Here is an 11,556-nt window from a genome sequence, read left to right as displayed (position 1 = left end):
GTCAAAAGTGATTTATTCCCCAGAGCACTGCTTCAAACACTGAATGAGATCCCACCCCTTGATTCAGTCCAGGCTTCCTTTGCTAGAAGAATCTTTCTTTTTTTTTAGCATCTTTATTAGCGTATAATTGCTTTACATTGTTGTGTTAGTTTCTGCTTTATAACAAAGTGAATCAGCTCTATGTATACATATATCCCCATATCCCCTCCCTCTTGCGTCTCCCTCCTACCCTCCCTATCCCACCCCTCTAGGTGGTCACAAAGCACCGAGCTGATCTCCCTGTGCTATGTGGCTGCTTCCCACTAGCTATCTATTTTACATTTGGTAGTGTATATATGTCAGTGCCACTCTCTCTACTAGAAGAATCTTAACGGTTAAAGATAAAACTCATAAGTACACACCTGGATCCTGTCCTTATAGGAAATTGTTTTCCCTACAGTTATGGCTGAAGTCAGAAAAAACCTGTTGACTAGTGATAGCTTTTAAATGAATTAATATCAACTTCTCTGGAACTGGTTCTGTACGCTTCCAGAAAGGGGATCATGGTTTTAAATGAATGGCCTGAAAGAGAATATTTAAGTAAAAAGGTACTCAAAGGCACTGAGATTCTGACCACAGAAAGAACTCTGCAGGAACATTTAAAGAATGAAAAGGCAGGGACTTCCCTGGTGGCTCAGTGGATAAGACTCCACGCTCCCTGGTCAGGGAAGTAGATCCCACATGCATGCCGCAACTAAGACTTTGCGTGCCACAACTAAGTAGCCCAAGTACTGCAACTAAGGAGCTGGCGAGCTGCAACTAAGGAGCCCGCCTGCCGCAACAAAGGAGCCCACGTGCTGCAACTAAGGAGCCCGCCTGCCGCAACTAAGACCTGGTGCAACCAAATAATTAATTAAAAAGAAAGAACCCCCCCCCCTCAAAAAAGGAATGAAAAGGCAGCCACTCTTCACTATAGGTCAAAGTCAGTGTGGATTTTGCCCAATGTTCAATCTAGACTTACAAACACCTGAGTTACCAGCAGGCATCAGAGCCCAGGAAAGGACCTCTGAGAACATCTTAAGTTCCACGTTTAGAACTGTGACTAGAAATTGGCTGCTCATGTTGCTGCGGCAAGGGGCCCTTCCCTGCCCAAGACATTTCTGATCACCTACTGGGGGCCATGCTGGTGCAGGGTGTATACAGGTTAACAAATGCACACCATCTATGGAATGTTCACTTGGGGTCATTAAATCCTTGAAAAACTCTTAAGAGGTAAATACCAGAACCATTTAGACTTGTAGGCTCAGAAAAGTTGAACAACTCACTCCGGGTCTTATGGTTGACAGAGAGGAGAAGGGGCTCCAACTCCAGCCTGACTGCAAAGCCTATATTCTCTGCCATGTATACCCACTGTACCCAACCGCTTGTAGCAAAACCCTGGATGGTGGGCATGCTGGAAGGCCAGCTCGTACAGGAATGCACTTCTGTTTCCCAGACCTTGCTAACTTCTTTCTGAGTTTCTCTCCCCCTCCTCGCCCTACCCCAGCACCTCACGGTCCCCTGCTCCCCGACGGACCACTTCAAAGCATCCTAACTGGGCCTTGAGCCCTGAGTACAGTTCCTTAATCAGGATCTCTCCCCTTATGCCCTCATCTGAGTTAGCTCTGAAGCCTGCCTTCCCTCCCCACAGCACATGCATTTATAGGAACACCTAAAAGAGAGGTAAAGATATCACACTTTCCTGAGCAGAATGTTGACACAGCTCCTACAGTCTCAGTATTTGGGGGCAGGGATGGGGGGGAACCTCTAACGGTGGCATCTGGCGACTGCAGCCGGTGACGAAAGGATCTGGGGGCAGGGCATGTTTTCTGAGTGCTCAGATCACCTGTCCCAGGTGCTTCTGCCACAGACTTCCCGGGTCTGCTGCTGAGCGCAGGGACCCACTCCCAGCCTGTCCACCTCTGGGGCCTTCCCTTTAACATGGTTTCCAGCGGCTCCTGCCCATCTCCTGCTACTCCCCACTAGGGGGCAGCATTGGCAGCATGAAGGGCCTGCTGAGGTCCTGCTACGCTGACCAAACTGCCAACATTTGCTTTTCAGGCTCCATCTTCTTTCCTGGTCCTGCTGTGCCTCTCTTTCCAGCCTCATATAGCCCCCTCTCCAGGTACACACTCCCTCGTTTCCGGAATATACTGTGTTTCTTCCTACCTCCCAGCCCATGCATATGATTTCCTCTCCTAAAATGTTCTCCTGCCCCCAGTCCATAGCTCAGCTGGAAAATTCTTACCTACTCACCAGTAATAGCCTCAAACAGATCCTCCTGGGTGAGACCTTCCATTCTCCTCCTCTCTCCTTCCCTGCAGAGTTAAGGGCCTTCTGTGTCCTGAGACCAGACCGATGGCCAGTGTTTGTCTGTCTCTGACTTAGGAGCTGAACCCCCTGGAGGCAGGGTCCCTGTCTTATTCATCTCTGAGTCCCTGCCACCTAGCACAGCGTTTGGTATTTATAGGTGCTTCATAAATCTTGTTTATAGAAAGAGCTGGATGGATGAAGAGACAGAACAGACTTTTTAATTTGTTATTGAGACTTTTCTTTTTTTAATTTTTAGCATGTGTCTCAGATTCCATTTTACCCAGAGTTGCAAAGTGCCATGGGAAGTTAGGAATCCGCCCTCTTCTTCTTTTTAATAGTTTTTTTTTTTTAAGATGTTGGGGGTAGGAGTTTATTAATTAATTAATTTATTTTTGCTGTGTTGGGTCTTCGTTTCTGTGTGAGGGCTTTCTCTAGTTGTGGCAAGCAGGGGCCACTCTTCATCGGGGTGCGTGGGCCTCTCACTATCACGGCCTCTCTTGTTGCGGAGCACAGGCTCCAGACGCGCAGGCTCAGTAGTTGTGGCTCATGGACCTAGTTGCTCCGCGGCATATGGGATCCTCCCAGACCAGGGCTCGAACCCGTGTCCCCTGCATTAGCAGGCAGATTCTCAACCACTGCGCCACCAGGGCAGCCTGGAATCTGCCCTCTTCTTCACCTCCAACATGAAAGCATGTCCTGATTCCCATCCCCAGCACACTTCCACCCCCACCAAGGGCAAAAGCTTTTTTAAAGCAACACATATACTTGGTAAGTCAAAAAACAAAAATTCAAGGACTTCCCTGGTGGCGCAGTGGTTAAGAATCCTCCTGCCAATGCAGGGGACACGGCTTTGAGCCCTGGTCCGGGAAGATCCCACATGCCGCAGAGCAACTAAGCCCGTGCGCCACAACTACTGAGCCTGCGCTCTAGAGCCCACTAGCCACAACTACTGAGCCCGTGTGATGCAACTACTGAAGCCCACGTGCCTAGAGCCCATGCTCCACAACAAGAGAAGCCACTTCAGTGAGAAGCCCGTGCACCACAACGAAGAGTAGCCCCCCTGCTCAGTGCAGCTAGAGAAAGCCTGTGTGCAGCAATGAAGACCCAACGCAGCCAAAAATAAATAAATAATTATTTTTTTTAATTTCAAGACAAATATTAAAGCCAGTATGGATCCTTACAAACTAGCTTATTCAATCTTATTATCCAGCAGACAAGGAAAATGAGAAGATGAATAAGTGAACTTCCCAACACCTCAAGAGGAAAAAACTCGATCAGGAGGGTTCTAATAGAAAAAGAGGACAGCCCTGCCCTCAGAAGTCATTGTCTGGAAAGGAAGATGAAATAAACAGGCTTAGGATCAGGCTTATCCTTAAAAAAGAACACATCAGAAAAGTCAAATAAATCCAAGCCATGCACCAGGCTCTGAGTTATCTCCAAGCTAAATGTTGAGACAGCCCCAAATGTAGAGTGATACCCCAATTTCTCATTGAGAAGATCCAAAAGAAAAAAATGTGGACACCTTGAATGTTTAAATTTCAGAGATGTTGATTAAATAGTCAGATGTCTAACTACAGTCCATATTTTAAGTCAGACTATATAGAATATAGGAATATAGACTATTGGGTTTTTTTCACTCATACCTTATGAAATAATTCTATCCAAATCTTCATATGCTCTTGGACAGCAAGACCTTTCCTTATCATCACAAGCTCCCCTTTTTGAATCATCAGCACATTTTTCCAGAGCTCAACCCATCTAGTTGTTTGAGACACAGCATGATGAAGCTGTCAATGGAAACAGCACTCCAAGCCCTAAGTACCACTTATGTAATATTAACACAGTTTCCCCCAATTATCTTAGAAATGCCTATGTATCATCTCTAATGTAACCTCTTATCATTTTGTTTTTTAAAGGAGTCTTTTAAAGAGTTGTTTACAATGAAATCCAACACATTAAAAATTGAGATCTTACTGCAGGAGTTATTTATTGCTAAATCTTTGGGTTTTGCCTTTGGTTCCTTTTATGGAAATTCTCCTGGTGATCTCCACATGCTTTCCAAGCTAGTGTGAATTTTGATGAACGGGTTTTTCCTAAACAGAACTTATTTTCGAAGTAATTGAGAGAGAACCTGTAAAATGAGAAACTTATAAGAAATTTACTACTGGGGGATTCTTCCTTTTCTAGGAAATGATTTTAAGGGAAACACTCATTTTCTATTCAAGCAAAAAGCTGTATTCATCAGGCATGCCTGCCTGGAAGAAAATAATTTTCTGTGGAAGTTTGAACAAGTAATGGGCATGAATTGGTGAAAAGGAGAGGGACTAGTGTGTGCAAACTGTTCTCATATTAATGTTGCCTTGGTTTGGGGGGTCAGATTGAACTATAATTCTTTTTGTGATGTATGACTTAAATTGCAGAATTGGGCAAAAGAATTTTTGTTAACCTCTCTGAACAACATCCAGATATTACCTGCCCTGCTTCCAGCCCTTGACCAAAAGTAATCAAGGATCCCAGTTGTCACATCTCCATTTTTCTCAGCATGGTCACAGTCAGGTTGATCTGCAACCCGCAGTCAAGTGCTAGGGAGAGGGAATCCCAGGACAGAAACAGAAATGCCCAAGATGACATCTAATCAAAAATCTCTGACTTCGGGGCTTCCCTGGTGGTGCAGTGGTTAAGAATCCACCTGCCAATGCAGGGGACATGGGTTCAAGCCCTGGTCTGGGAAGATCCCACATGCCGTGAAACAACTAAGCCCATGTGCCACAACTACTGAGCCTGTGCTCTAGAGCCCGCGTGCCACAACTACTGAAGCCCGTGCGCCTAGAGCCCGTGCTCTGCAACAAGAGAAGCCACTGCAATGAGAAGCCCACTCACCGCAACGAAGAGTAGCGCCCACTCACCGCAACTAGAGAAAGCCTGCGCCCAGCAACAGAGACCCAACACAGCCAAAAATAAATTAATTAATTAATTTTAAAAAAATCTCTGACCTAAATTAAGGAAAGTTCAATAGAAACATCCAATCACCACATTTTTACTGAATTTGGGGCAGCATGGAGCAGGTTTCCTTTCTCCAATAGAATCATGGAAAGCAAGCCATTCCCATTTCCAAACAAGGAGGGCTTGTGCAAACAGTCCTGCAGGTGTCAGATTCTCTCCTGATCCCATGAAAAATGAGGGCTTCCCTGGTGGCGCAGTGGTTGGGCGCCTGCCGATGCAGGGGACACGGGTTCGTACCCTGGTCTGGGAGGATCCCACATGCCGCGGAGCGGCTGGGCCCGTGAGCAAAGGCCTCTGAGCCTGCACGTCCGGGGCCTGTGCTCCGCAACGGGAGAGGCCACAACAGTGAGAGGCCCGTGTACCGCAAAAAAAAAAAAATTAAGTGTCATGACTCCATGATGTCAGAGACCTCCCCAGGTCCTCCCATAGCACAGAGGGAATAGTAAGAAATAAAGTGAGTGGGACAGACAAGAGCTTGGTGACAGGGCTGATGCTCAGATGAGGCCAGCGAGGTGCCCAGGGCACAGAGCCAAAGGAGACATACAGTGCACATGCTCAACCCTGGGGGGGTGAACCCCACCCTGCTTGGTGACCATGTACCCAGCTGGGAGCCGGGTTTCCTGTCATCATATGAGGTTGCAAGTTGTCCAGGTTCTCCAACTGGGCAAGTGGGATGACTGAGAAGATTATTCTAACACTTGAGTGAGGAATGGACAAGAGAGGGTAAAGCCTGGAATAAGAAACTGTTAAGGAGAGTTTCTCTGATGCTGGTGAAAACTGAAGGGGGCTTAGACTAGGAGGAAAACAAGAAGGCAAAAGCAGCTCACAAGACATTTAAGATGCCACATAGCCAGTCAGGAAAGAGAGAAAGGAGATATATCTGGATAAATGAGCCAGGGAGGCAAAGGAAAAGCTACCCTACTTTTGACTCTGTCTCCAAAGAGAGACATCCTGCAGACAATTAGGGAAGCCTGAGGTCCTAGGTGCTTGTCATAAGATACTAGGTTCCATCCTCCTTCTTTAGGACTGGCAGATTTCTGTCCTGGGGAGGCCAATTTGTTGGTTTCAGGGGCCCACCTTCATGCCATGTCTCTGGCTGTACCTATGAACTGGGGAGGGTGGGTCCAACAGCAAGGGAGGACTTCCAGGGTATGACTAGACAGGGAACTTCACAAGGGTGTCTCCAGGCAACTGCTAATGGGAAAGAGCTGAGAAATACCTCATTTCCACTTTCAAGACAATTGTAGTCAATACCACTGCCCAATCAATAAAGGAAGCCTTTATCCCTGCTTCCTATATTCCAGTGCCAACTACCTAAACTCCCCAAGACACTGCCCTGTGACTTCAGGACTCATCTGAGGTTCTGTCCGTGAAGATCATCGAGCATGATGGCACTGATAGGGGGTAGGAAAATGTGGGACTTCTGCCCCAGACCCTCTCCAGGTTCTCAGTAAAGCCAGGTTTATACCCCATCCAAGTTCAACTCTCCCCAGTTACACAGATAGACCCACAGAGAAATGAACGAACAATGCAAGGTTACCCATTAGAAAAAGCATGTGCTTTGGGGGCAGACAAAACTGGCACAACTTCTGTGACCATCATTTACCTCATCTGTAACAATAACAACAATAAGCATAACACCAACAAATTGGACAACCTACAAGAAACTGATAAATTTCTGGAAACACACAAACTACTAAGACTAACTCATGAAGAAACAGAAAATCTGAACAAACTGATTACTAGTAAGGTTACTGACTCAGTAAACAAAAGCCACCCAACAAACAAAAGATCAGGACAAGATGGCTGCACTGGTTAATTTTATTTTATTTTTTTGGCGTGTGTGGTACGTGGGTCTCTCACTGTTGTGGCCTCTCCCGGTGTGGAGCACAGGCTCCGGACGTGCAGGCTCAGCGGCCATGGCTCACGGGCCCAGCTGCTCCGCGGCATGTGGGATCTTCCCGGACTGGGGCACAAACCCGTGTCCCCTGCATCGGCAGGCAGACTCCCAACCACTGTACCACCAGGGAAGCCCTGCACTGGTGAATTTTATTAAACATTCAAGGAAGAATTAATACCAATTCTTCTGAAACTCTTCCAAAAAAATAGAAGAGAAGGGAATATTTCCAAACTCATTTTACAAGGCCTGATACCAATATAAGACAAGGAAACAAGAAAAGAATATTACAGGCCAATATCCCTGATAAACATAGATGCAAAAATCCTCAACAAGGTGCGGGAGGGAGCGCGAGAGCGGCGAGGACGATCCTCCGGTGTCCCAGACCTAGCTAGAGGTGAGTATGGCTGAGCAGGAGCCCACAGCCGAGCAGCTGGCGCAGATTGCGGCTGAGAACGAGGAGGATGAGCACTCGGTCAACTACAAGCCCCCGGCCCAGAAGAGCATCCAGGAGATCCAGGAGCTGGACAAGGACGACGAGAGTCTGCGCAAGTACAAGGAGGCCCTGCTGGGCCGTGTGGCCGTGTCCACTGACCCCAACGTCCCCAATGTTGTGGTGACCCGACTGATCCTGGTTTGTAGCACGGCCCCGGGCCCCTTGGAGCTGGACCTGACAGGTGATCTGGAGAGCTTTAAGAAGCAGTCCTTTGTGCTGAAGGAGGGTGTGGAATACAGGATAAAAATCTCCTTCCGGGTGAACCGAGAGATCGTGTCCGGCATGAAGTACATCCAGCACACGTACAGGAAAGGCGTTAAGATTGACAAGACCGACTACATGGTGGGGAGCTATGGGCCTCGAGCGGAGGAATACGAGTTCCTGACCCCCATGGAGGAGGCCCCCAAGGGCATGCTGGCTCGAGGCAGCTACAACATCAAGTCCCGCTTCACAGACGACGACAGGACTGACCACCTGTCCTGGGAGTGGAACCTCACCATCAAGAAGGAGTGGAAGGACTGAGCCAAGGCTGGGAGGTGGGCAGGGCGGGCGGACGGAAGGACGGACATGCCCCTCCCCACCCCTCCCGACCCCAGACCAAAGTGCTGACAGGGCCCGCCCACGCTGCCGCCACTCCCCCCTGGTCTGCCTCCTGGCCGGCCTGTCTGTCCCTCCTCCACCCTTCCAGCCTGCTGGCCCCAGCCTCCTCGGTGGTCTAGTTGTTGCTGCTTCCGCCTGTGCTGTGGGGAGGGAGGTCTACACCTCCCCTTCTGTATCCCTTGAGGTTCCCCCACCGTCCTAACCCGACCTGAGGTCCTGGCAAGGGAGCCAGGCACTGCAGAGGGGCTCAGGTCCCCTGGGCCTTCTCTGTTGCCCCACCTCATGTTCTGGCACGCCCTCCTGGTGGGGGTGGGGTGTACCACGTGGGGCCTCGTTGGGCCGGTCGTCCTCCAGCTTTCACTTCTCCCCGGTCAGTCCATCCATTGCTGTCAGTAACCATCTAACCATGATGCCTTAACATGTGGAACGTGTGCTGAGGGGGCGTCACTAATCTCCTAACCCCGTGTCTGCATGAGCATGTGGTCTCCCCCAGTCCCTGCCCCGTCTGTGATCCCCGTGGCCCGAGAGGTGTGTGGGATGTGCTGCTGCTGCTCCCCGGTCTGCGTGGGCCTGGCCAGTCCCCCTCCCCCTGGCCAGGGCTGCGGGGACGGCTCCAGGGGCTTGGGAAAGCCAAATGCCAAACCTTGAGCGGCCTCCAGTCCCATCTGGGAGGCTGGGTGTCCTCACCTCTCTGCCTTCTCTGTCCCAGTGGGCAGTGCCTAGAGCCCACAGCCCCAAGAGAGAGAGCCCTCAGCAGACAAAACCAGTGGCCAAGCCTTACCTGTCCCGCCTGGGCCTGCCGGCCTGCAGTCATGTGCCTGGTCTGTCGGTATTTATTGCCTCCATATGTGCCGTCCTCTGGGCCCACTGGCCTGCCTCTGCCCCCAGGCTCGGTGCCACCATCCCCAGCAGGCCAACCAGGACCCAGCCAGGACAACTGTGGGACCAAACTTGCACAGCTGGAGCCGTCCCCTGTGCCCCCCACCCAACCCTACCCCTCCCCGGTCAGGCCCGGGCCTAGAACACACAAGAGCCTGTCCTGCTTCTCCTTTTCTGACCGGGAAATAAACTCCCCCTAAGGAGAAAAAAAAAAAAAAAATCCTCAACAAAATATTAGCAAACCCAATCCAATAACACATAAAAAGGATCATACACCATGATCAAATTGGATTCATTCCAGGATGCAAGGATAATTCAACATACATAAATCAATGTGATACACCACATTAATGAAATGAAGGATAAAAAGTCATATGATTATTTCAATACATGCAGAAAAAGCATTTGACAAAATTCAACAACCATTTATGATTAAAAACTCTCAACAAAGTAGGTATATAGGGAAGGTACCTCAAAATAATATATGCCATACATCACAAGTTCACTGCTAACATTATATCCAACAGTGGAAAGCTGAAACTTTTTCTACAAGATCAAGGAAAAGACAAGGATGCCCACTCTTGAAGCTTTTATTCAACATAATATTGGAAGTATTAGCCACAGCAATTAGGCAAGAAAAAGAAAAAAAAAGCATCCAAGTTGGAAAAGAAGTAAAACTGTCACTATTTGCAGATGACATGATATTATATGGAGAAAGCCCTAAAGACTCCACACACAGAAAAACTGTTAGAATTAATCAACAAATTCTGTAACGTTGCAAGATGCAAAATGAACATACAAAAAATCAGATGTGTTTCTATGCAGTAATAACACTATCAGAAAGAGAAATTAAGAACACAATTGCATTTACAATTACATCAAAAGGAATAAAAAACTAGAACATGGTTCCCCAGCTGCAGTGTCAGGGCAGCCTTTTGGCACTAGGAACTCTGGTCTGAAGGGCTAGTGCAAGGCCTCTGCATGCAGTCTCCTGTGAGCTAATGAAACTAGATGAAGCATAAAGGAAAAGAAGAAAAAGATGGGAAAAAAGAATAGCAGAGGAGAGTGAGCAGCCTGCCCAAGGTCACACACAACTAATCAGAAAGAGAAAATTTCCAACCCAGATCTCCCCTCAATTTTTTAAAACATATATTAATGAAATAAAATACAAGGGAGTCAGGTTGGATACTTCTCTCACCACGGTGTTAACTTGGATTTTTCTCCCTCTTTCTCAGCTCTATAGTTCTTCCAGGCTACTTTGTAGCAATTTGAGTCTAAAGCATCACCTTCCACTGGAACCCAAAGGTCTAGGAGAAGCTTCAAGCTGTGAAAAGACTCCCAATGGATTCATCTGAGGTTAACCCAACCTGGACCCTGGAGTCTCCTCAAATGTCCATCGATGAAAATTCCCAGGCAATTCCAGTTGCCTCTGAACCTATGTCTGAAGTGTTGATAAAGAACCTCAGTAAATTGACGCTCAACCCTAGTATCAAATTGCCATTCATTCTACCAGAATGTCTACCTCAACCAACTGGGCGGTTACTTGGTGAAAACATACCCTATAGGAGAGGGGTGAGGACCCTGTTAACGGATCGGAGAGATAAGATGGAACGGCTGATTCAATCCATTAAAAAACGCTACGGCAAAGGAGTTCCTCGGTCTGACTCTGAAAGAGAACCATGGCAGAATGATGTTGAGATTCAGTCAAGAGGGCAAAGATTTAGATGTAGCTGTCGTTTTTGCCGGTTTCATAGAGATACTTCTGAGGATAATTATGAGAATTATGACAACAATAAGTACTACAGTAATTATGACACGGAGTCCAAGGAACCATAAACTTTATCCTTGTACTATTTTTTCGTGCTGGTAATTTTAGGATCATTATGAAGCTTGGGAAAGATTGTGTACCAACATTTTGATAACCTATAAGTTCTGTGTAGTCTTTTTTTCTTGCATCTCTTTTCTACCTTAATATAGTAACTTATAAGGAATCCATGTAGCTTGCATGTGAATGACTTGAATATATTTTAGTTCCACTTTGTGAAACAAATTAACTTGTGTGGAAGGAAAGTGAAGAACACCAGGTTGGGTGGCTTGGCCACAGCATTGTTAGAACAGTGTGTTGAATTGCAATAAAATTTTTTGATGTGCTGTTTCAATTTTCAGTAGCAAATAAATGTGTTTATAGAGGATCTTATTAAAATTTGAGACTTATTTGAGTACCTTTAAAATAATTCTTCTTAGTTTAGACTTGTTTTTGCTGGCTATGTATTAAATGAATAATACTTATCCCCATCACATTCCCAGGGTGTAAATATCTGGCATTCTAATATTTTGTGATATTGTCCTG

General features: G+C 47.2%; 2 protein-coding genes across 2 annotated transcripts; both read left to right on the top strand.

Annotated features, from left to right (window-relative positions):
- The first annotated feature begins 7,573 nt into the window (after window positions 1-7,573).
- LOC132485209 (rho GDP-dissociation inhibitor 1) lies at window positions 7,574-9,345 on the top strand. Its single transcript, XM_060091701.1, has one exon. It carries the CDS (start codon window positions 7,635-7,637, stop codon window positions 8,247-8,249), a length of 615 nt encoding a protein of 204 aa, XP_059947684.1. The 5' UTR covers window positions 7,574-7,634; the 3' UTR covers window positions 8,250-9,345.
- Window positions 9,346-10,547: 1,202 nt separating this feature from the next.
- LOC132486751 (developmental pluripotency-associated protein 3-like) lies at window positions 10,548-11,042 on the top strand. The gene has a single exon (XM_060094328.1). The coding sequence runs from the start codon at window positions 10,548-10,550 to the stop codon at window positions 11,040-11,042; it is 495 nt and encodes a 164-aa protein (XP_059950311.1).
- The last annotated feature ends 514 nt before the right edge of the window (window positions 11,043-11,556 follow it).

The sequence above is a fragment of the Mesoplodon densirostris genome, chromosome 3 (assembly GCF_025265405.1).
Source record: "Mesoplodon densirostris isolate mMesDen1 chromosome 3, mMesDen1 primary haplotype, whole genome shotgun sequence".
In the NCBI taxonomy this organism is placed as follows: domain Eukaryota; kingdom Metazoa; phylum Chordata; class Mammalia; order Artiodactyla; family Ziphiidae; genus Mesoplodon; species Mesoplodon densirostris.
This window is presented reverse-complemented; position numbering and strand designations above follow the sequence as displayed.

Excerpts from the sequence above, each read along its gene's own strand:
- LOC132486751 (XM_060094328.1), top strand. The coding sequence starts at position 10,548 with ATGGATTCATCTGAGGTTAACCCAACCTGGACCCTGGAGTCTCCTCAA.
- LOC132485209 (XM_060091701.1), top strand. The coding sequence starts at position 7,635 with ATGGCTGAGCAGGAGCCCACAGCCGAGCAGCTGGCGCAGATTGCGGCT.